The sequence below is a fragment of the Xyrauchen texanus genome, chromosome 10 (assembly GCF_025860055.1).
Source record: "Xyrauchen texanus isolate HMW12.3.18 chromosome 10, RBS_HiC_50CHRs, whole genome shotgun sequence".
Lineage (NCBI taxonomy): Eukaryota > Metazoa > Chordata > Actinopteri > Cypriniformes > Catostomidae > Xyrauchen > Xyrauchen texanus.
Window position 1 is genome coordinate 24,122,975 of NC_068285.1, and position 24,410 is coordinate 24,147,384.

Sequence of the window (24,410 nt, forward strand, 5' to 3'; positions counted from 1 at the left end):
GATCCAGTTTATTTAGACGTTACCACATTAACCATAAAAATATGGATGGCATTTTTTACAGTGTAATATGAAAAAACATATTTTAATAAGTCATGCACATGATACCATGACCACGGTGTTGTTTGCCATGTTCATTTCACCCATAGATTCCTGAAACATAACCAAAGCAAACAGGTTATTTAAAAGCTTGCAGCTTCCTCTTCAGTTAATTAGTTGTGTAAATAGTGGTAACCTGCAATTGTTTCCTTTAGGAGCTATTCTTTTTACCCAACCCTTAAAATCATGTTGTTTCATTGATGTTAATGGGGTCATGACATGAGGAATACATTTTTCCTTGATCTTTTAACATTTAAGAGGTCATTGTACTAGAACTCAAAACATCCTCACCACTGCAAAAAAAAGCATTTTTTTTTTTTTTTTAAACCAAACTGCCAAATCACTTGTTTTCTAATTCCTCCACATTGTGAGGTCAGTCAGTCAAGAGCCAATCATAACAGTGGGTGTTTACTTTCAAGTGTTAAAGGAGAAGCACCACCAAAACTGAGCGTTACTAACAGAGGGTCAGAATGAGGGTAAAAAATTATGTTTTACAAATATATGACTTTTAGTTTTTTTAGGCAAAAAACCTTTTCTAAAATTATAAGTGAACCCCCCAAAAAAGGCATGTCATGACCCCTTTAAATACATTTTAGACTTGAATAAAACCAGTTATTTAGATTTTACACTCTTTAAAATAAAGTTTCATTTAAAAAAAAAAAAAAAAAAAAAAAGGTATTTTAGCCTATTTTGTAAAATTCCATCAAACTGAAATGTGTAATGTTCAACTATATATACAGTGAGGAAAATAAGTATTTGAACACCCTGCTATTTTGCAAGTTCTCCCACTTAGAAATCATGGAGGGGTCTGAAATTGTCATCGTAGGTGCATGTCCACTGTGAGAGACATAATAAAAAAAAAAATCCAGAAATCACAATGTATGATTTTTTTAACTATTTATTTGTATGATACAGCTGCAAATAAGTATTTGAACACCTGAGAAAATCAATGTTAATATTTGGTACAGTAGCCTTTGTTTGCAATTACAGAGGTCAAACGTTTCCTGTAGTTTTTCACCAGGTTTGCACACACTGCAGGAGGGATTTTGGCCCACTCCTCCACACAGATCTTCTCTAGATCAGTCAGGTTTCTGGGCTGTCGCTGAGAAACACAGAGTTTGAGCTCCCTCCAAAGATTCTCTATTGGGTTTAGGTCTGGAGACTGGCTAGGCCACGCCAGAACCTTGATATGCTTCTTACAGAGCCACTCCTTGGTTATCCTGGCTGTGTGCTTTGGGTCATTGTCATGTTGGAAGACCCAGCCTCGACCCATCTTCAATGCTCTAACTGAGGGAAGGAGGTTGTTCCCCAAAATCTCACAATACATGGCCCCGGTCATCCTCTCCTTAATGCAGTGCAGTCGCCCTCTCCCATGTGCAGAAAAACACCCCCAAAGCATGATGCTACCACCCCCATGCTTCACAGTAGGGATGGTGTTCTTGGGATGGTACTCATGATTCTTCTTCCTCCAAACACGGTTAGTGAAATTATGACCAAAAAGTTCTATTTTGGTCTCATCTGACTACATGACTTTCTCCCATGACTCCTCTGGATCATCCAAATGGTCATTGGCAAACTTAAGACGAGCCTTGACATGTGCTCGGGGAACCTTCCGTGCCATGCATGATTTCAAACCATGACGTCTTAGTGTATTACCAACAGTAACCTTGGAAACGGTGGTCCCAGCTCTTTTCAGGTCATTGACCAGCTCCTCCCGTGTAGTTCTGGGCTGATTTCTCACCTTTCTTAGGATCATTGAGACCCCACGAGGTGAGATCTTGCATGGAGCCCCAGCCCGAGGGAGATTGACAGTCATGTTTAGCTTCTTCCATTTTCTAATGATTGCTCCAACAGTGGACCTTTTTTCACCAAGCTGCTTGGCAATTTCCCCGTAGCCCTTTCCAGCCTTGTGGAGGTGTACAATTTTGTCTCTAGTGTCTTTGGACAGCTCTTTGGTCTTGGCCATGTTAGTAATTGGATTCTTACTGATTGTATGGGGTGGACAGGTGTCTTTATGCAGCTAACGACCTCAAACAGGTGCATCTAATTTAGGATAATAAATGGAGTGGAGGTGGACATTTTAAAGGCAGACTAACAGGTCTTTGAGGGTCAGAATTCTAGCTGATAGACAGGTGTTCAAATACTTATTTGCAGCTGTATCATACAAATAAATAGTTAAAAAATCCTATATTGTGATTTCTGGATTTTTTTTTTAGATTATGTCTCTCACAGTGGACATGCACCTACGATGACAATTTCAGACCCCTCCATGATTTCCAAGTGGGAGAACTTGCAAAATAGCAGGGTGTTCAAATACTTATTTTCCTCACTGTATATATATATATATATATATATATATATATATATATATATATATATATATAAATTATTATTTATTAAAAATTACTCAGTTTAACTCAACTTAATGGAATTTTGTTATAAAACTGAAAAGCATAAATCTTATAATTATTATTTTTTAAGTGCATAGGAACCTTGTACCCCAAAGAACCTTAAAAGAACCATTTGTGCACTAGGCAGTTTCCATGGATGTTAAATGTTCTTCATGGAACCATACATGCCTATGAAGAACTTTTATTTTTAAGCATGTACCATATAAACAAAATTTTTAGGTTTACCTTTTTTCAATGTACCTTTAATAATAGGCTTTTGCATTGTGGCTAGTTTACATGGTGCCTTCACTTTATGTAATCAAATGTGACTCAACCCGTATGTTGTGTGTGTTATTTTGTTTTGTGCCAACACATTTTGTGTTCTCGGTCAAAAATGACCAGGCCCGCTAAGATTTATACTAAGTTAATAAATCTTTCATATTGCAGATCTATATATATATATATATATATATATATATATATATATGGATTCATTTAACTGAGCTTATGCCAGTCCAGTGGTGGGCATTCCCACAGGAAAAATAAATAAATAAAAGTAATAACATAATAAATTAATAAACACTTGCTTGATCTGAACAAAATAGGTGTCGCTTTAAAGCTTATAATCTGGACTTTACAATGCATGGCTGATCCTAATTCTTAAATAATGCTTTTTCATTTACTGACTCATTACTCATTTGCAAATTTGTTAGTAAGGGTAAGAGTAATATTTAGATTTTGCTATCAGTGGTTTAGTCTCATATATGTTTGGCAGACTTTTCAGTTTTGAGGCATAACATTTATAAAAAAATAACTTAGCACAAGCATTCTGTCCTGATTATAATAGAATGGATGAAATGGGAATTGTGAAGTTACATGGTTAAATGAACACGGCATACAAGTAACATGAGCATCTAAACCCGTGAGTGCCAGGTGTTTTCGCAATCCTCTTTACCAGTGTAGGCCTATGTTGTATGTTTAGCAGGTGTGGGCTGATAGCGACTCCAAACCGGAACTTACTGTACCAGACAAGAGTAGTTCAATGCATGAATATTCCAGCAACCACAATTCATTTAGTCGGCAAACTTTGAGCAAAACACACTTCATATCGACACTCGAGACAAAATACACAACAGCCACGGATAATTGTACTCCCTGCCACAATATACATAATGACAGAAAGGAAGGAGAGCGAGAGAGATACCATACGGTGTGAAGTGCTTAATAATTCAATTCCTCTGTGATGTGAATCCGGTTCGTATTTTGCTCTGCGCCTGAGGGCGGTGTGTGAGAGTGCCAATCCAAATCAGAATCACACGGGACTAGTGAAGAGACGACCTACACAACTGAAGTTAACAAAGAAATAACGACGAGAATGAATGACCCAGAGCATCTTAGATAAGAGGTATGGAACTTTGTCGATTAATAGTGATAATTGTTTTCTTTTTCCTCATAATCTTTTGCACGTCGTTTGAATTGGTGGAATTGAGCGTTGACAGGTGCAACCCAATCTGTTAATTTAGTCTCAAGTGCTTTACACTAAATTGTTCTAAAGTCTTAAGCAGCAAGCTCATGGTTATATGCGGTTTTGTAGGGTTTAGTTTCCCAGTGCACCACCACAGAGGCAATTCATATGCCATCCGAAATCTAATGAACATCTAATCGTCAATGCGCTAATGTACTTGTATATAAACTATATCCAGCTGCTGTATGTTGTCGAGATTGACTTGGAGTGAATTATGATAGTTAATGCTTTATGGAAGTAGATCTAAAAACACTGCGGGCTCGATTGCAATAAATTTGTTTACTTTCTTTCGCCTTGTTTACCATTGTTTGTTGTGCGCGTGCGTGAGTGTCGCTATTAAGCAGCATCACTCTGTCATTAGATGTTCAAAGACATCACATATATTGTGCTTTTCTTGTTTTAGGGAACTTAAAGTCCCTTTATTGCAACTGGAAAATATAAATAATAATTAATGAAGGTTAGAGTGCAAAAACAATCCCAATTTTATTGTTGAAAATATTTAGGGGGGGGGAATAGTTCCTTACCTGTTCTTGTGATGGGGTTACCCGAGAGTAACATCCCAAATAGTAGTCTCTTTGAAGTCTCTCATTTGAGCATCCACCACCATAAGAAAATGATTAATATTTAAAACACCCACACAATAGTGTAAAAATTCACTTTGAAACCAATGTAGTCACGTGGTCTGATAATGACACCTGTTATGCCATTCACTTCCCAAATATTTATCTGTAAAACTTGGGTGTGGTGTCTCATAAATCATCACCTTATAAAGCAGGTGTGATCTGTGCCAGTGATGGAAGGGGAACCGCTACTGGATCTTGGTCACCTGACTGAGGAGGAGCAAATTGTTATTCTCAATGTGCTGCTGAAAGATGCTCAACTGCGTAGCAAAGAGGAAGGGAGAGTATGGTTAGTGAGTGTACCATGAGTAAATTTGGCAAATTTTAATTAAAGGGATATTTCACCCAAAAATTGTCTCATTATTTACTCAAACTCATGCCATCCCATTTGTGTATGACTTACTTTCTTCTGCTGGACACAAATTCAGATTTTTTATAGAATATTTAATCTCTGTAGGTCCTCACAATGCAAGTGAATGTGTACCAAAACTTTGAAGCTCCAAAATGCACACAGGCAGCAAAAAAAAAAGAAAAGAAAATCCATAAAACTCCAGTGATTAAATCCATGTCTTCAGAAGTGATATGATAGGTGTGGGTGAGAAACAAATCAATATTTAAGTTATTTTTAAACATAAATTAACCTCCCCTGCCAGTAGGTGGTCGATATGCACAAATAATGCAAATAACCAAAAACAAAAAAGAATGAGAAAGTGGAGATTCATAGAAAAAGTACTTGAATCTGTTTCTCACTCACTCTTGTGGATGTCATAAACCTCTGGGATGGCATGAGTAAATGATTAGAGAATTTTCGTATTTGGGTGAACTATCCCTTTGAATGTGCACACATTCTATGTGTGTGGTTAATATATGTTCACAATGAAAGGTGAATAATTGTGCATTGTTTTCAGTAAGCTGCACCAGACAGAGTCAGACCCTGTCCGTCTGCGCTCACTTTCTGGGGCGTGGTTTCATGAAGAACGCGCTAAGAGATATCAGATAGGAGGATCTGATGTTGTGCATGCATCTATACGCAGAAAAAAGCGTGATAAAGGTCACATGATCTCTTACACCTCCCTACAGTGTAGTTGCACTTATGGATTTGTGTAAATACTCAAGGTTTTCTTCTTGTATCCTCATATTCAATGTTTGTTTTTATGTGTGTAGGTGTACCCCTGATGGCAATATTTGGTGGAGAAAAAAATAATAACTCTTCTCCATTACCTGAGCAGCAAGAAGGAAGGTATACAGAGAAAGAAGTGCATGAAAATAAAAGTGTAACAGTGGATGACAAGAGTCAGGGAGAAAAGGAATGTGGGGATAGGTTGGTGCAACCTTTGGTGTCATCTCTCTACCATAACTCTTTATAAGGTGTTCTTCAGACTAGCCATGCAATACTGTCAACAAACAATGGAATGCATCTTAACAGATCAATCTGTGCACTACAATGAGTATACATACTGATTATACAGTGCATCCGGAAAGTATTCACAGCCCTTCTCTTTTTCCATATTTTGTTATGTTACAGCCTTATTCCAAAATTTATTAAATTCATTATTTTCCTCAAAATTCTACAAACAATACCCCATAATGACAACGTGAAAGAAGTTTGTTTGAAATCTTTGCAAATGTATTAAAAATAAAAAACAATAAAGAAAAATCATATATGCATAAGTATTCACAGCCTTTGCTTAATACTTTTTTGAGGCACCTTTGGCACCAATTACAGCCTCAAGTCTTTTTGAGTATGATGCTACAAGCTTGGCACACCTATTTTTGGGCAGTTTCTCCCATTCGTCTTTGCAGGACCTCTCAAGCTCTATCAGGTTGGATGGGGAGCATCAGTGGACAGCCATTTTCAGATCTCTCCAGAGATTTTCAATCGGGTTCAAGTCTGGGCTCTTGGCTGGGCCACTCAAGGACATTCACAGAGTTGTCCCGTAGCCACTCCTTTGTTATCTTGGCTGTGTGCTTAGGGTCGTTGTCCTGTTGGAAGACGAACCTTTGCCCCAGTCTGAGGTCCAGAGTGCTCTGGAGCAGGTTTTCATCAAGGATGCCTCTGTACATTGCTGCGTTCATCTTTCCCTCGATCCTGCCGCTGAAAAACATCCCCACAGCATGATGCTGCCACCACCATGCTTCACTGTAGGGATGGTATTGTGGCCAGGTGATGAGCGGTGCCTGGTTTCCTCCAGACATGACGCTTACCATTCAGGCCAAAGAGTTCAATCTTTGTTTCGTCAGACCAGAGAATTTTGTTTCTCGTGGTCTGAGAGTCCTTCAGGTGCCTTTTGGCAAACTCCAGGCAGGCTGTCATGTGCCTTTTACTGAGGAATGCCTTCCGTCTGGTCACTCTACCATACAGGCCTGATTGGTGGAGTGCTGCAGAGATTGTTGTTCTTCTGGAAAGTTCTCCTCTCTCCACAGAGAAATGCTGGAGCTCTGTCAGAGTGACCATCGGGTTCTTGGTCACCTCCCTGACTAAGGCCCTTCTCCCCCGATCGCTCAGTTTGACTGGGCGGCCAGCTTTAGGAAGAGTCCTAGTGGTTTTAAACTTCTTCCATTTACCGATGATGGAGGCCACTGTGCTCATTGGGACCTTCAATGCTGCTGACATTTTTCTGTACCCTTCCCCAGATCTGTGCCTTGATACAATCCTGTCTCAGAGGTCTACAGACCATTCCTTGGACTTCATGGCTTGGTTTGTGCTCTGACATGCACTGTTAACTGTGGGACCTTATATAGACAGCTGTGTGCCTTTCCAAATCATGTCCAATCAACTGAATTTACCACAATTGGACTCCAATCAAGTTGTAGAAACATCTCAAGGATGATCAGTGGAAACAGGAAACAAACTTCTTTCACATTGTCATTATGGGGTATTGTTTGTAGAACTTTGAGGAAAATAATGAATTTAATCCATTTTGGAATAAGGCTGTAACATAACAAAATGTGGAAAAAGTGAAGCACTCTGAATACTTTCCGGATGCACTGTAAGTGCCCATTGAATGATGAGTGCATGGCAAGGCTTGATTACCTAATGAGAAATAGTCAATTATGGGAATTTAAGTCATTTAAAAAACTTTGTAATCTTATGTGCCAAACATTTTAAATGCTATTATGGTTGAACATCTAATACATTGTCCTAAATAAGTGTGTTAAATCCTTTTTAGTCTCATTCCCAGGTTGGCCAGTGAATCTAGCCCTAAGATAAGACACGTCATAAAGGTCAGCTTATTAGATGTTTATTTAGTTTGTATTTAGATATGTGTGCAAGAGAGATGTACATTGGCATGCTGAAATATATGTTAGTGCATGTGAGGCATATAACAATCTTTCGTTTTAACAGAACAATGCAGTGGAAAGAAATGGTGTTTCAACACTTCAAGGTAAAATAAACTCAGAGTAAAATCATAGGATAGCGTAAAATAAGTGGAATAAGAACAGATTAGATCTCAACTCTGCTGACTTATTTTTTTTTTTACCCAAATGTTCAGGAACTGTTGTGGAGTCAGCAGACATAGTCAGTAGGATTCTGCCATGTGCATCACCACCTCTGCAGGTCTGTTCAGCAAATCCAACTATACAGATACATACAGCACATCACTGAAAACTACCAGCATATGCCGTTGTTGCATTTTGTTTCTTTGTATGTGACCTTTAAGCTATTTGTGTAGGTTGACTTGGAGGGGGACATTGACTCTTTCAGAACTGAACTGGACCATACTAGATTTGGTTCAGTTAGCAGCTTGATCTCCCATCAAATGGTAAGACACATCTACATACTCTTCTACACAACAACAGAATCATTGAAGATATCAACATGCCAGTTTTTGTATGTGTAGATGAATGGCAGTTTGATGAGCCTGTACAGCGTGGGCGATTTCAGGGATGTTGTTGTATCAGGGCGGATCCAGTTTTCTTTGCAGTATGATGACAAGAGGGAGGAGCTACATGTGCGCATTATATGCTGCCAAGACCTTGCGTCAGCCCGCAAAAAACTATCAAACCCGTAAGTATACAGACAGTGGCTGACTGATTTGTGTTGTGTTTGTACAGACACAAATTTTTCATTCAAGTTCTGCTGATTTGTATTCTCAGCTCCCATGTGCCTGGTTTCCACCAACGTTATATTTCTCCATAACCTACATGTTATGGAGTTTTGTGTTCCTTGCCACAGTCACTTTTGGCTTGCTCACTGGGATCTAATGACAAATAATATTTTGAAGGCATTATCTACAACCACACTTTTCATCGAACCGCACAATGAAGACTATATTACATTTTTTTTTTTTTTGTTACAGTTAATGTTCAGTAAAGCTGCTTTAAAACAATGTGTGTTGTGAAAAGCACTATACAAAAAAATTACTTGACTTTACTGGCACCAGAAAGGAATACAGTCATGTTAATGCCAAACAAAGGCAAAATGCAGTAACTAGTATGCCAACACTGAAATGGCTTTAAAGTTACTTGGATTTTGTTTGGATTTCATAGTTTGTAAGTCGCTTTGGATTAATAAATGTAAATATAATGTAGTTACTATTTTCTCAGACTCTGAGCATAGTTGAGCCAAACATGTCTGTCTCAGGACAGATTGTAGTCAAAGGGGTCATTCAGAGCGAACATGTTCTTGTGTTAAAAGCTAGACGATGGAACCGAATGGATCAAATGGAACTGATATTTTTCTCCCCATCCCAGAGATTTCCATTGACATCACCAAACTCCTTTGAGATGCTTTGCTAATCCTTTATTGCAGCCATTTTCAGCTGTTGACTGTTTTAGTAAGTTTCTGCCTTCAGTCACCTCTTCACTGGGTGAAATGCAAGTTAACTCGCATTTAACTACGATTAACTCCTTTGCTGCATTGGCAGTGTGTTTTTGGTCATTGTCCTGTTGCAATTTTCTGTTTAAGGAGTCTGGTCTCGACACATTTTTAAATGTTGAAGTTATTTTTCTTGACATTGTGTCTTAAAAAACATGGTTCTCCTGTGCAAAAAACAATAAAATCTTCCAGTTGAAACATCAGCGGTCAAAGATGCTAATCTTGCGCATGTTTACATTGAAAAACAATAAAAAATACAGTGCACGCTTAATTGTGTTTGGTGTAAACTGCCCATAAAAGACCCAATTTCGGTCATAGCTACATTTTGCCGTTGCACGGCAGTATGTCTCCCCGATTTCAGATTTATATTATTGTTCCACTGAAGGTCTCTATCCCTCTTACACCCAGGTATGTGAAAGTTTACCTTCTCCCAGATAACACGTCCCGCAGTAAGAAAAAAACTGCAGTGAAGAGGAAATCATTAAATCCAGTCTACGATGAAACCATGAAAGTGAGTTTAGCTCAATCAATTATATAAAAACAATATGGTCTTCTGAAGCTTTTACCCTTACAATGCATTTCAAATACATTGTTAAACTTACTGGTTATTTCTCCACTCAACCATAAATTGTTGCTCTTGGCCAGTACAAAGTGCACAGGCTTGACCTTCAGGCTCGTGTGTTGAGTATTTCTGTCTGGCACATGGAGCGAATGAGAAGAAATGTCTTCCTGGGGGAGGTGGAAGTGAGGCTGGGTCAGTGGGACTGGAGCCAGAGCCAACCAGCCTGGCACACCCTCCAGCCAAGAGTGAGCCAACCACAAACACATTTTATTGCAATACAGTTACTGGACTAAAGTTAATTTATAATCATGAGTCTCCTGCGCTTTGACTTAGGTTCGAATAAGTCCAGATGCCATCATCAGTAGGGGGACAATTCTGTTCTCAATTAAGTTTATACCTCCAGACTCAGATGGTGAGTCTAAACAGACACTTAAAAAAAAAAAAAACACACTGTGGTGCATACAGGTACAGCATATTAGGCCTCTTAATGTGGACATTTAATTTTTGTGTCTTTTATGCATGTAGAAGATGGTTATCCACTGACTGGTGAGCTGCATATTTGGTTGAGAGAGATTGTCGGTCTCCTTCCTACAAAACGTGGGGCACCCAATACGTATGTGAAAAGGTATGTGTACACATTTATAACTGATCGAATGTTTATATTTATTATTATAATGTATAATGTAAGTGTATCAGTATTAAATTGTATGGTGTGTGTCTGTGTGTTTTATATGAGCAGTGTGGTACTGCCGGATGAAAGTGGTGTTAGTGGTCAGCAGACTCGTGTAGTACGGGGATCTGTCAACCCACTGTTCAACCACACTATGGTTTATGACGGGTTTCAGTCCAGTGACCTCATTCAAGCCTGTGCTGAGATAACTGTGTGGAGCCCACAGCCCTCCAGCTGTCTTGGTGGAGTACGTCTCAGCACTGGTTCAGGTAATGCAGAATGAGATTTTATCATATTAAAGAACATAAGCTTGTCTAGAATCTGGTATGACAATATAAAGTAGCTGAAATATTTTTTTTTTCTGATTAACATTTTATGGATTCATAAAGATAACAATGAAAAGAAAATATTCTGTATATATACAGAATCAACATTTAACCCCACTATTACCCCACCCTGACCCTCAACAAGATCCCTGTGGTCACATGATTATAGACGCACACTGAAAAAACATAAAACAAAAATATATAATAATCACACACATTTAAAACTAAACTTCTCTCTCCACTGCCCCTCCCAGAGAGTCCTCCAAAAATGCCAAATAACTGCCTAATTTCCCATCAAATTAATCCCAACTCCCCAGCCTTCTATATGCTGCTTCCTCAAAAGCCGCCACCCTCCCCATCTCTGTGCACCATTCTTGAAATGGGGCGCTCCAGCCGACATCCATCCCCTTAAAACAATTTGTCTACCGATCATGACACTGGTTATAACCCAATTGTTTATGTGTTCATCCCCCAAATTTGTCTTTAAGTCCAAGCCTATGCAATCTAGAGGGGGTCCAATAGAATCTACGTAAAATCTTGAATCGCAAAAGGCAAACCCCTGCATCTCTAGATGTAAACTTGAAATTTTTTAGAATCCTAGCCCACACTCCCTCCTCCAATACAAAATTAAATTCTTTCTCCCATAATCTCTTGAGAAGTTGAAGCTCCGACCCCCAAACTCTGAATTAACAGGGAGTAATACACTGATGCCTCATGACCTTTTCCAAAAGCAGTAATCACCACTCCCAGAGTATCTGCTGCTTTAGGGGGGGTTTGTGCTACTCCCAAAAATACAGATCAGGTGGTGCAGCTGTAAATGACTATTGAACTGAGATCTGGGAATCCCAAAATGTTGAACCAAATTTTCAAAAGATCTCAACACTCCACTCTCATAAAGGTCACAGTGTGTCGTAACCCCCCTTACAATCATTCTGACCAGCAGAAAGGGGACTTTTTAATATATAATTTAGGGTTCAGTCATATGCTTGAGGCAACATTTAAATAAATCTCAGAATTAAACTCTCTGGACACTTATCCATACCGAGTGCAAATGCGAGATAACAGGGTGTACCTTAACTCCCCGATTAGTGTGATAGAAAGGCTTTGCAATGAGAAATGGGGCAAGAACTTCCTGTTCAATACAAAACCAGGGAGGGGCTCTCTCAGGTGGAAGCGACCAATGAGCCAAATGTCTGAGACCGAATGCATAATAATACAAATAAATCTTGGTTAGGCCTAGCCCACCATTGTCAATCGGCGTATGTATCTTATTAAAATGTAATCGAGGACGCTTACCATTCCAAATGAAGGACTTCGCTATGCTATGAAATTGCTTGAAATAAGAGAGGGGGACATCTACAGGGAGAGATTATAGCAAGTAGTTGAATTTTGGAATACAATTAATTTTAATAACATTAATCTTCACAATCATAGATAAATGTAATAAAGCCCACCTGACCACATTGCTTGTAAACCTTCTATTAAGGGGTCAAAATTTACTTTGAACTAAATCAGACAAATTTGCTGGTAATAAAATTCCCAAATACTTAATGCCCTGTGTTACTGGGCAGTACGCTGTCAGAGCCAAAGCTTTGGATTTAGACCAATTGGGCATTCCACTCCCTCACACTGTTTCTAATCCCATTACAGCTGCTTCTTTCATTTTAGAATCTCACAATAATATATTTAATTTATTATTCAACAGTAAAAATAGTTATATTTATAATAACTGATTATATTAACTGCTTTCAAAATGTATCATCTCACACCATTTAAAAACAAAAAACTACTCTCAACTTACTACTACTGTCGATTCAAACAACAGATCCTTCTAATCTTTAATAAAACAGAACACAATGTCTTTTTCGACATTCTCTATATAATCAGTACAACTTATTTTTAGCCTTCTGTTCATGCAGAGCTTTACATTTAGAACACCTATCTTATTATTAATATATTATAATCCCTTTTTTATTGTTAAGTAATAATTTATTATTACTACTTTCTCCATTTCTTACACGTTCTCAGGTGAAGGAACTTCCATTCTATCTAATAAAATAATATAAATCAAGTTTTTAAACTAACAGAAAAGTAAAAGATTAAACAGAATAAAGTCTTAAAGACAAACATATCTAAAAACATATCTCTTTTCTTGTGTTTTGAAATAATTGCTCAGGAAAATACACTACGTACTTTTAATTTCTCATGACTCTTAATTTTTTTTTATCCAAATGTTTCATCATCATTTAACAGTTATCACTATTATACCTCTAAAATGATACTTTCACGTATTGACTATGGCAAATGGAAATAGTTTGACACTCAATCAACACTTTTTAGCACCCACTAACCTTTTTTTTTATTATGAGGGTACTCTCTGGAAAATTTGGGGGAGTAACCAATCCAATAGGTAACTCTATAACTTTGCCATACGTTTGTGTTTATTTACTCTTCAAATCAATAAATCAGTGGTTAGCTGCTGGATTTAAATTTAGACCCTCAGAACAATTTAGACACGGGCATTGAACCCCATTGATGGCATTCTGGAAAATCAGAAAGTGATCGTATAAGACTGAAATAAACCTTTCTAGAGAAATTTTAATCCACATTATAAATGGCAAATCAGTAATGATTACCAGCAGTAATGAGCGCAGGAGGATCAATCAGATAATAGCCCACATCATTTTCAGTCTTCTTTGTGTCCGGATTTCCTCCTGCAGCATTAGTAACTTCTATAAAATCATCTTTCTCAGCCATCTGCAATGGTGATAAACTAGTTCCAGAATGAGTTAGTGAAACAACACACATAATGATGACAAAATAAACACAGAATAGACACATGCATATGAAGTTATTAACATTCATTTTTGAGGAAGTTATGATGTTCAGTTTAATCTTAACCTTTCTCCATGGGCTTCACCTGCCCCAAACACCAATTTTTAAATGATCCAAATCATTCTTAAATTTATTTTCCTTTAATTTTAGTCTCTCATGCAGATTCTCAGTGTACCCATGATCAACCAAGACCTATTCTGTGTATACCAAACAAAAAATAAATAAAATAAAAATAAAATATCTATCTATCTGCTATCTGTCTTTTTCTAAAGTCGGGGCCCATTTCTGTCTGTCTGAAGACATCAAGAGAGGCCTGTTTCCCCTCAAAGTCATCCTCAATACCTTCATCCGACAGTTCCTGACAAAAATAAAAAATCCCTGCCTATCTTTTGTTAGTTGATCAAGTTTACGCCGATAACGCTGCACTCACATTTAAATTGTTCTCCAGACATTTTAAAAATCATAGAAAAATCAAAAACAACTTTCTAGTGTTTAATTTAATAATGTTAAAATAATATTCTCTCATAAACTGGACCAGACAGAACATAAAACGGACACATGAATGTGAAGTTTTCACATTTAAGGTTTAACTGCATAAGATACAAAATATAATTTTCTTATTTTATCATATCATTGGTCCTCTTATGCCATTTGCTTGAATATAACAACACTTATGTTAAATACAACCTTTGTTTAAAATCCAATTACTTATTTGACTTTAGTTTAACACAATACACTAGACTCAAAGCTTTATTGTTTGTCCAGATAATGTGATTTCCCAAATGGAATTCAATCGCTTTAAAGTGATCACTTTTTTATAATCTAAATATTCTTACTCATCACTTTGATATAAAAGGAGTTATGATCTGACACATGTCCACTCAACAGCTGCTCCCTCTCAGTTTAGTTAATCTTACATCAGGCTTCATTCATGGCATGAAAAGAACAGCCCAAGAATAAACATTATCCAGTTCGCTAAGAGTTAACTTTTTGATTTCATGCACATTTTTGTTTTACAGCTATTTGTTTGTTTATACTGTATTATATTTATCCTTATACATACAGTGTGTGTGTGTGTGTGTGTGTATATATATATATATATATATATATATATATACACACACACACACATACACACATTTACACAGACATACAAATATATTTTTTATCATTGGTTTTAATTCTACAACCAGAATATTTATTAAGTGCCCTCTTTGTTTTTAATCATCAGATCTCTTCTGCCTCTTATATTGATGGAAGTTTGAAAATAGCCTAAATAGATTTTCTTTTATGTAAATTGCAACATACTCCTTATTAGTTACGCAGCAAATGATCAACCTCTCTATCTGGATGGATATTTATATCCTAATTGATATTTATAGGGTTCATATAACACTTCAATCACACTTCAGTCATACTTCCCATACTTTCAAACACAGATACAGATACTCTCACAAACACAGAAACTTTCACACTTTTTACACACACAAGGCCTTTATAAACACGGAGCTCTCAAAAAATATTATACTAAAACAAACCTATTACTTCTGCCCCTCCTTTTGCTCTCCTTTTCCTCTTTTTATCCCGCTCTCTCCTTTATTTCCATAAAAAAACACTCATTATTTACAGTGGTTGATTGCTATATCTGTTACTACTTCTTATATTAAAACCCATATACTTCCACCCACAGCTGTCACACCCATTTTGGGTCTCTGTTCAAGAAAATTTCTACATTGGTGCTAATTTTCCTTTCTCTATTAAAAATCACCTTAACATTTTTTGACTAGTTAATTTGTTAACTCCAGAAATGATCACTAATTCCCTGTGTTTCTATTATTAATCTTTTTAATTCTATTTCTTTTCTCCTCTCAGCCTGCCACCACATTAGGATTTTTGTTTCAGGGGGAAAACTGAGACAAGAAAAAAAAAAGTCTCTCTGTTTCTGTGCATGCTCCCAGCCCTCCCTTTACTGCTCCCTTTTCTCACTCTAACAGCCCCTCCCCTACAGCTCTTTACAGCACTCAGTCTCTGCTCAGCCAGCCCCTCCCCTACAGCTCTTCACAGCACACAGTCTCTGCTCAGCCAGCCCCTCCCCTACAGCTCTTAACAGCACACAGTCTCTGCTCAGCCAGCCCCTCCCCTACAGCTCTTAACAGCACTCAGTCTCTGCTCAGCCAGCCCCTCCCCTACAGCTCTTCACAGCACACAGTCTCTGCTCAGCCAGCCCCTCCCCTACAGCTCTTTACAGCACTCAGTCTCTGCTCAGCCAGCCCCTCCCCTACAGCTCTTAACAGCACTCAGTCTCTGCTCAGCCAGCCCCTCCCCTACAGCTCTTTACAGCACACAGTCTCTGCTCAGCCAGCCCCTCCCCTACAGCTCTTAACAGCACTCAGTCTCTGCTCAGCCAGCCCCTCCCCTACAGCTCTTCACAGCACACAGTCTCTGCTCAGCCAGCCCCTCCCCTACAGCTCTTAACAGCACTCAGTCTCTGCTCAGCCAGCCCCTCCCCTACAGCTCTTTACAGCACTCAGTCTCTGCTCAGCCCCTCCCCTACAGCTCTTAACAGCACTCAGTCTCTGCTCAGCCAGCCCCTCCCCTACAGCTCTTTACAGCACTCAGTCTCTGCTCAGCCAGCCCCTCCCCTACAGCTCTTAACAGCACTCAGTCTCTGCTCAGCCAGCCCCTCCCCTACAGCTCTTTACAGCACACAGTCTCTGCTCAGCCAGCCCCTCCCCTACAGCTCTTAACAGCACTCAGTCTCTGCTCAGCCAGCCCCTCCCCTACAGCTCTTCACAGCACACAGTCTCTGCTCAGCCAGCCCCTCCCCTACAGCTCTTTACAGCACTCAGTCTCTGCTCAGCCCCTCCCCTACAGCTCTTAACAGCACTCAGTCTCTAGCGTACTGTATGAGAGAGAAATGTTACCTGCTGCAATTTCTTTCCAGTCAACAAACGGCCATTCTTGTAAGGTCTCTGCTAAGTTTACTACTTTAATCAGACCCTTCACCAGTTCCTTTTTTCTTTTTCTTAGTTAACTTCCTCCTCTGCCCTGTATAATCTATATACTCTGATTCTTTCCAAAAATGATCACTGATCCCCTTTGACTCTCAGTGTTTTCTCCAATTTTCTCTCCCATTCTGCAGATCTGCGTTGATCTACAAACTTTACAAAACTTGCTTGTCTCTGCATTTCTCTCTAGTCTTGTTCACTGCAATGGAAAACATTTAGGCTTTTCTTTATCTTTTTCCCAATTATTCAATTTTATTTCTTCTGAATCTCCCCTTCCCCTCACTCACAGAGCTGTCCGTTCAGCCGACCTGAGATATCAGAGAAGCAGGTGCATTTTGCGTCTTTATACTTTTTCAACAATTGTTTTATCAATTCACTGTTTCAATTCATTTTCCACTTTTGCTCTCATTTAGTATTTCCTTATTGCACCTGATTGTCTGTATTATTCTGCCTTTGCACACAATACATCATCAACACTGTAAACATGCATTTGAATAAACACAAAAACAGCGCAATTAATACCGTAAGCACACATGCACCAACAACATAGTTAGTCATGCACATTATTCATTATCTCAAACATGCACATAGTTCAACAATTCCCCATTTTCTGCACAGTCCGGGTTCTGTCAAACACTTCAATAAATAAATTAATCTAACACCTGGAGGAATTTTACGCGAATTTTCACTTCTCCACCTGTGTTAGGATTTTCACCTGTACAGGATTTTCAGCCACTCTTCTGGCAAAACCTTGAATAAATGCACCTAACCAGGAATTTCCATGCGCCGTCGCTTCTCGACTCACCCCCAGGCTTTTTCTACCTTCTTTAAATAACCTTTCTTAAACAATCCCACCCCCAATTTTTTTGAAATCTGGAACTCACCTCTATCTTAGACAATTTGTTCAAATTATTCTATGTCCGGACCAGCAAAAGTCTCAGGGAAGTCACTTACTGGGACTTGCTATCACAGATCACACAAGATCACCTTAAGCAAAGCGCTTACCTTGATTTTGTGGCGCCGGTGAGCTTGTGTAACTTGTGCAAGCCGTCCTGTTGTTGACCTTTCGCCCCCGTTTGACCTCACTGCTGTCCCTTCGTGGTCGCCAGCAATATGTCGTGGAAAATCACGATGAATCTCTCTAAGTTGTAAGAACTCTCTGAGTCTTGAGTTCCCGATGCCAAAGTTGTAGTTTATTGAACACCAACAAACATGAGACCGGTCAGCTGTCTGTTCTGACTGATTATCCTAAGTTCTCAGTTATATACCTTTTTGTTATCTTGTTACCCACTATCTCTGACTAACGAGGTCACTGCCTTGTTTCTTTCCCTCCCCCATCTATTAAAAAGAAACATATATCCTTGCTTCTCTATTGAAAAGAAACATATATCTTTGGTAGCCTCTCATATCTTGACCTCATGTTACAGTTCATGGACAGAGTACATCAACTCCTAGAAACATCTGCGTAAACAGCCATGTCCCCATCACATACTTTTTATCTTTGTCCTACATTTCAGCGCATCCCCACAATGAGGCGGCCTTGTTTGCTCTAACACATTATCATTTGAAAGAAAACACCAGCTGCAAAGATATCATACATTCAGCTTATTAGAACAAGACACCATTCATATAATAACTGATTAAAAGTGTCTTTGCAAAGATATGTGCCAGCACAAAGGAAACACACCAAGGACTCACATCAGAATACTACTAATTAACAGAAACACATTTTGTTTTTGAAGAAATACATATTTTGTTTTTGAAGAAATACACCTGTTTTTCAAGGTTATACACCATACCTGTTGTCTATAAAGTAACTTAATACATCCAATACAAGTATAAACTTCTAACAAAAGAGGAGCCAGATCTGTAGGATAAGATCTAAAAAATTCAGCGACAAAGCCATCAGGCCCCAGAGCCTTTCCTGTAGGCAAGGCCTTTCTTACTTCGCCAAGCACCTCCAAGGTTATCAAGAATCAATTATTACATTTAAGGAATTCTAATGGTTCCTCAAAGTTTCTAATGTCTTCATTGGTAGATGAAGATGCAGAGCTATAGTGATCAAGATACTTTAAAAGCATTATTAATATCAATGGCTGAGGTAAATATTTCTCCACTTGCAGATTTCACTGAGGGAATGGTTGAAAAAAATCACTCTGCTTAATTTATCTAGCCAAATATTCCCTGCTTTGTCCCCCGACTCAAATTATGTCTTGCCCTGAATAGCCAAAAGTCATTTTGGAGGCCATTAGATGACATTCTGTGCTTCAGCTCTGCCTTGGTACTTTTACTATTCCATTCCATCTCCACGAGTTCTCATGGTTTGGATTTTTTGATAAATGAGGGATACTGTATGATCCGACCCCAAGAACCATCTTAATTGCCTCCCAAGCCATGCTCACAGAGGATACTGAGGACCAGTTGGTCTCCATATAGACATTGATGTCAGCCTTTAGCATTTGTTGGAATTCAGGATTTTGCAAAAGGGATAGATTAAAGCGCCAACTATATGATTTCTTTTTCTCCGTATGTGGCAACACCTCTAAACTCAACAGGGTGTGATCTGAGACTAAAAAGTTTCCAATTGAACAATTAACAACACATGAAATGAGGGACTTGGATAGAGAGCTATATATATATATATATATATAAAAAAAATATATATATATATATATATATATATATATATATATAAAAATGTATAGTCCCTACAGATGGGTTCAAATGTCTCTAAATATCTGTAAGACCATGATTTTTACACATCCTGTGAAGTGTCAATGTTGCTCTAGGGGGCTTACACACATTTGCTTCACTATGATCAAGGACTGAGTCCATCAAAATAATAAAGTGTTCTCCCAATTTTATATTATGAGGGGTGCAAGAGGCTTGCAACATCCCTTCAAAATCTATAAAGTAGCCCTGATCATCAGCGTTAGGTGCATAAATATTAGTCAAAAATCAACCTTTGTCCCTGAATTTCTGCTAAAACAATAATGACTCTTCCATTAGTTATCATTAATCTGTTAGATAAATTTGAATTGTTGATTTAAAGAAAACATGTCCATTCCATATCCTCCCAAATTTTTCAGCTTCCTGTGGAGAAAGATGCGTTTCTCGAAGAAACACTATATCATATTTCATACATTTAAGAAAAGAAATAACCTTCTTTTTATGGGGTGCCCCAACCTATTCACATTCCATGTGGAGAGAGACAATCCACTTTTGACACAATCCAATATTTGACATTTTGACATATTAGAAAAAATGTATTGTGTGTCAAAATTATAAAGACCACATTCCAACATTAGAGCAACAAACAAACCCTGAACTTCCCCAAGAAAAAAAAAACAGAAAAAAGAAAAACATGCGCATTAACCCAGTGCATGACAGCGCCAACCTGCGTCCATCCCTCTAAACTCAAACAGTCCATGGACGCCTACGAGAGCCCCCATGACATATTTACTGTCGTATTGCTCAAGTCCGGTGCATCTATACAAATTTTGTGAGACAGAATTACACCACAGAAAATAATCTATAAAACAAACTCCAGCCAATATGAGGCATAAGCACAAAGAGCATGTAGATTCATCCACATAACTGTCCTGATGGTGTGTTCCTCCACAAAACAAGTTCCAGCTACTAGTGGAACCAGCACAAAATAAAAAGGCCATTCAGTTTCTTCGGGCAGTCAAATGAATTTTCAGTGAGCCGGCCCATTTGGCTGTTACATGAGTGTAGCACATGCCCTAATCACTCTAATGATTTGCAAGAAATACTCCACAAAACAAACTCCCATCCAATAGGAAGCATATGCACAAAGAACGTGCAGATTCATCCACATACTGTCCCGAAGGAGTGTTATTCTACAAAACAAACTCCAGCCGCTAGGTGGAACCAACACAAAAAGAAACAAAGAAGGTGCCCAGTTTCCTCAAGTGAAGTGAATGTTCAGTGAGTCAGGCCTTCTTTGCTGCATCGAGAGCATCACACATTGACTTACTCATTCCATTGACTTTATGAAGGACATCGCTTGCTGTGGGCATGTAAATATTTTGCGGCCATCCTTAGTATATGTTCTCAATTTGGTCGGGACAATCAGTGCAAAAGTGACCTTCCGTTGATGTTAGAGTTTCTTGCATTCCTTAAATCGATCACGTTTCTCTCTTGTAGAATTTGCATAGTCTGGGAACAAGAAAATGCTGTGATTCTTCCAAGAATGCTTTCCTTTGCTCTTCGTCTCAAGTAACACAAGATCTTTATCGGATGATCTCAGAAATTTGGCCAGAATTGATCAGGCCTGTCTCCCTCAGTGGATCTCCGAGCCGGAACCCTGTGAGCTTGCTCGATTTCCAGTTGATGGCCTGTTATGACAAGCAGACTCGTGAAGAGTTCGTTTAGGAATTACACCATATCTCTGTCTTCATCTTCGGGAATTCCAACAATTTCAATGTTGTTTCGCCAGTTACGATTCTCAAAGTCCTCCAACTTTTCCCAAACATGCTCCAAGTCTGTCATGGTCACAAGCGGATTAGCAGCTAATTCCCACTCTGATGACTCAGATAATCAGATTCATCAGATTCTCAATGTCCCCCATTCTTGTATCCAACTCAGAGAATTTCATCTCCATGGCAGTGATCGATCAATGTATTACAGCAAGATCCTCCAAGTCATTCTTGCCGAATTTCCCTCACTTCTCCGGCCTAATCGCCCACCTCTGGTCTGCAGCCTTGTCAGGGGCATCAGCTTGAGCATGTTAGTGTCTTTTAATGTCTCCGGAGCCCGAGTATTTTGAATTCTTTGACATATTGTCTTCCTAGAACAGTTATAGAACAGAGTTTATCGAATCTCACTGGTTTATGACATTAATAGAGTTAAAACTAGCAAGTGCGCAGAGCTCACTATTCGCATGTCCGAACCTTACATGGCATCACCTGACTCCTTCATAGCTGAACAACATTAAAATTAAGTGGAATTCAATATGTGAACCTTGTACATAAGTCCAGTCTTTTTTTTTCTCCCCTTTTTCTCCACAATTTGGAATGCCCAATTACCTAAGTAATTGTCCTAAGTCCTAAGTCCTCGTGGTGGCGTAGTGTCTTGCCTCAATCCAGTTGGTGGAGGATGAATTTCAGTTACCTCCACCTCTTAGACCGTCAACCCACGCATCTTATCACTTGGCTTGTTGAGCGCGTTACCGCAGAGACATAACGCATGTGGAGGCTTCACACCATCCAAGCACAACTCGCCACTTGCCCCACCGAGAGCGAGAACCACATTATAGCGACCACGAGGAGGTTATCCCATGTGACTCTACCCTCCCTAGCAACCAGGCCAATTTGGTTGCTTAGAGGACCTGGCTGCAGATAATTCCAGTCTTTAACATTTTGCCTAACGTTGTCTTTTGTGTCTTCTCTTGTGTTTTGTGACAGGTGTGAGTTATGGTCAGTCTGTTTGCTGGATGGACTCTACTGAAGAGGAGATCAGTGTGTGGTCAAGTGTTATTCAGAGCCCTAACAGCTGGGTGGACACTTGTCTGCCAATCAGAACCAACTTACAGCTCTGCACGGAGTAAACTGTGTTAGACCTGTGCATATTCAACATGTGATCTTGGCTGTGCAACATTCAGAGCAATTCATAATTTCTGTTATATGTAGATTATTTGTGAGATGCATAAATTGGTCTGAATTATGATTTCACGAAAAATTCCCTAATGAAAGTTTGATGGATATAACAGAGAATCAGGATAGAAGTGAGAAACACAGGGCAGAATTTTAATATGAATTTAGAAGTGCTCCACGTCAGCACAGGCTCAAAAACAACTTCAAATTTTTGCAACAGAACAGAAATTAGAACAACCACCTCTACATAACACATTTTGTCAACATGTAGTGGAATTTTTGTAAAAAAGAAAAAATCTTTATATTGCAAATGAAAACTATAGTTCGTACGTTTAAATGTTGTCACCATTAGGGGATATGAGTGTTTTTGCTTTTGTCACACAATATTAGAATCTGAATAGGAAAAGAATGAGAAATCACAGTCGTAACATAAGTAATTCAACTAACTTATGCTGTCCTCAGATAGGGATAGTATTTATATTTTTTCCTCAAAATTTTTAATATCTGTGTTTTTTAATAGCTATATTTTGTTTAATGGAGAAACCCCATCTTCAAGGTATTTTCAGGCCAGAAAGTAATTTTGTCATGTTAAATGATCCTGCAAATGTGATCCTTTCACAATTTTGTAACAGGTCTTTTTTTGTAACAGTTCTCAGGGTGACAAGCTATTGTATAGCTTGCCATTTGTAATGAAACTGATTATTACAATGTTTTCTGCCATTACAAATGTATATAGCATCAACAAAAATGACTACTTATAAAATAAAGGTTTACTGATATTGTATAACTTATTTTTTGCAAGACTATCAATATAATTTGTTTTAAAACAAGTGCTTGCTGTAAAGGATTAGTTCACCAAAAATTAAAATTCTCATCTTTTACTCACCCTCATGCCATCCCAGATGTGTATGACTTTCTTTCCTCTGCTGAACACAAAAGAAGATTTTTAGGAGACTATATCAGCTCTGTAGGTCATCACAATGTAAGTACATTTTTGAAGTAATCAATATTAAATCCATGTCTTCTGAAGCAATATGATAGGTGTGGGTGAGAAAGAGGTCAATATATATTTTTTATTACTATAAATCCCAACTTTCACTTCCACATTTTTCTTTTGTTTTTCATTCGTCATGCATCACCACTTACTGGTTGAGGCTGATCAAAGGTGGAAATTTATAGTTAAAAAAAAAAGGACATAAATATTGTTCTGTAGTTCTTATTTTTTTTTCTAAATTAATCCTTCACAAAATAAAACGTACATTGATATAAAATATAGTAATTATGCTTTTAGTTATTGCTCTAGATGTTGTAACTTGATATTTGACACAACTGTCATAAACAAGTGAGCATGTTAAAGGAATAATCTGAGTTCAATACAAGTTCAGCTCAATCGACAGCATTGTGGCATGATGTTGATATTCACACAAAAAATATTTTGACTCGTCTCTCCTTCAAAAAAAAAAAAAAAAAGGCAAAAATCGAGGTTATGAGACACATTGGAAGTGAATGGGGCCAATTTTGGAGGGTTGAAAAGGCAGAACTATCAAGCTTGTAATTTTATAAAAGCACTTCTGTTAAAACTAATTTGTTATGTGAGCTATAACGTTGTTTAAATCGTAATTTTTGTAGTAATTTGAGTTTTTCTTTCTATTAAATCATCATGACAACGAAGTTGTTTTTGTTGGTGAACATTCTCATCTCTCATTTCAAGCATTTCTGCAGTTACTTCTCATCTCTCATTTCACTACACTTGGCTTGAGGCGAATGAGAGATTAAGTGTTTCGGTTTTGCTTTAATTCTGATTCATGGTTAAACACGTGTATTTATTTAAGATGTTCAATAATTCTTAACTTTCTTAGTAAGCAATCAAGTGAGCAAATTAACGGTTCAACCACCGTAAAGCTGACTGAGGAAACTGCTCAAAGTAAACAACAGCTGACT

General features: G+C 38.2%; 1 protein-coding gene across 4 annotated transcripts; it reads left to right on the plus strand.

Moving 5' to 3' along the window:
* The first annotated feature begins 3,556 nt into the window (after positions 1 to 3,556).
* sytl1 (synaptotagmin-like 1) lies at positions 3,557 to 23,343 on the plus strand. Of its 4 annotated transcripts, none has more exons than XM_052136386.1 (15): positions 3,557 to 3,891; positions 4,787 to 4,920; positions 5,540 to 5,682; positions 5,796 to 5,952; positions 7,814 to 7,856; positions 7,978 to 8,017; positions 8,126 to 8,190; positions 8,306 to 8,395; positions 8,474 to 8,640; positions 9,859 to 9,961; positions 10,096 to 10,257; positions 10,346 to 10,424; positions 10,538 to 10,637; positions 10,752 to 10,951; positions 22,281 to 23,343. In XM_052136386.1, the coding sequence occupies exons 2-15, from the start codon at positions 4,805 to 4,807 to the stop codon at positions 22,421 to 22,423; spliced, it is 1,608 nt and encodes a 535-aa protein (XP_051992346.1). In that variant the 5' UTR covers positions 3,557 to 3,891; positions 4,787 to 4,804; the 3' UTR covers positions 22,424 to 23,343. The 4 variants fall into 4 exon arrangements, with proteins under 4 accessions (XP_051992346.1, XP_051992345.1, XP_051992344.1 ...); XM_052136385.1 differs by having other exon boundaries at positions 3,558 to 3,891; positions 4,784 to 4,920; positions 7,802 to 7,856; XM_052136384.1 differs by having other exon boundaries at positions 3,558 to 3,891; positions 7,802 to 7,856.
* The last annotated feature ends 1,067 nt before the right edge of the window (positions 23,344 to 24,410 follow it).

Coding starts and splice junctions, on each gene's coding strand:
- sytl1 (XM_052136385.1), top strand. CDS start 4,805: ATGGAAGGGGAACCGCTACTGGATCTTGGTCACCTGACTGAGGAGGAG. Junction 8,018..8,125: donor TGGTGTTTCAACACTTCAAG/GTAAAATAAACT, acceptor CCAAATGTTCAG/GAACTGTTGTGGAGTCAGCA. Junction 8,396..8,473: donor GCTTGATCTCCCATCAAATG/GTAAGACACATC, acceptor TTGTATGTGTAG/ATGAATGGCAGTTTGATGAG.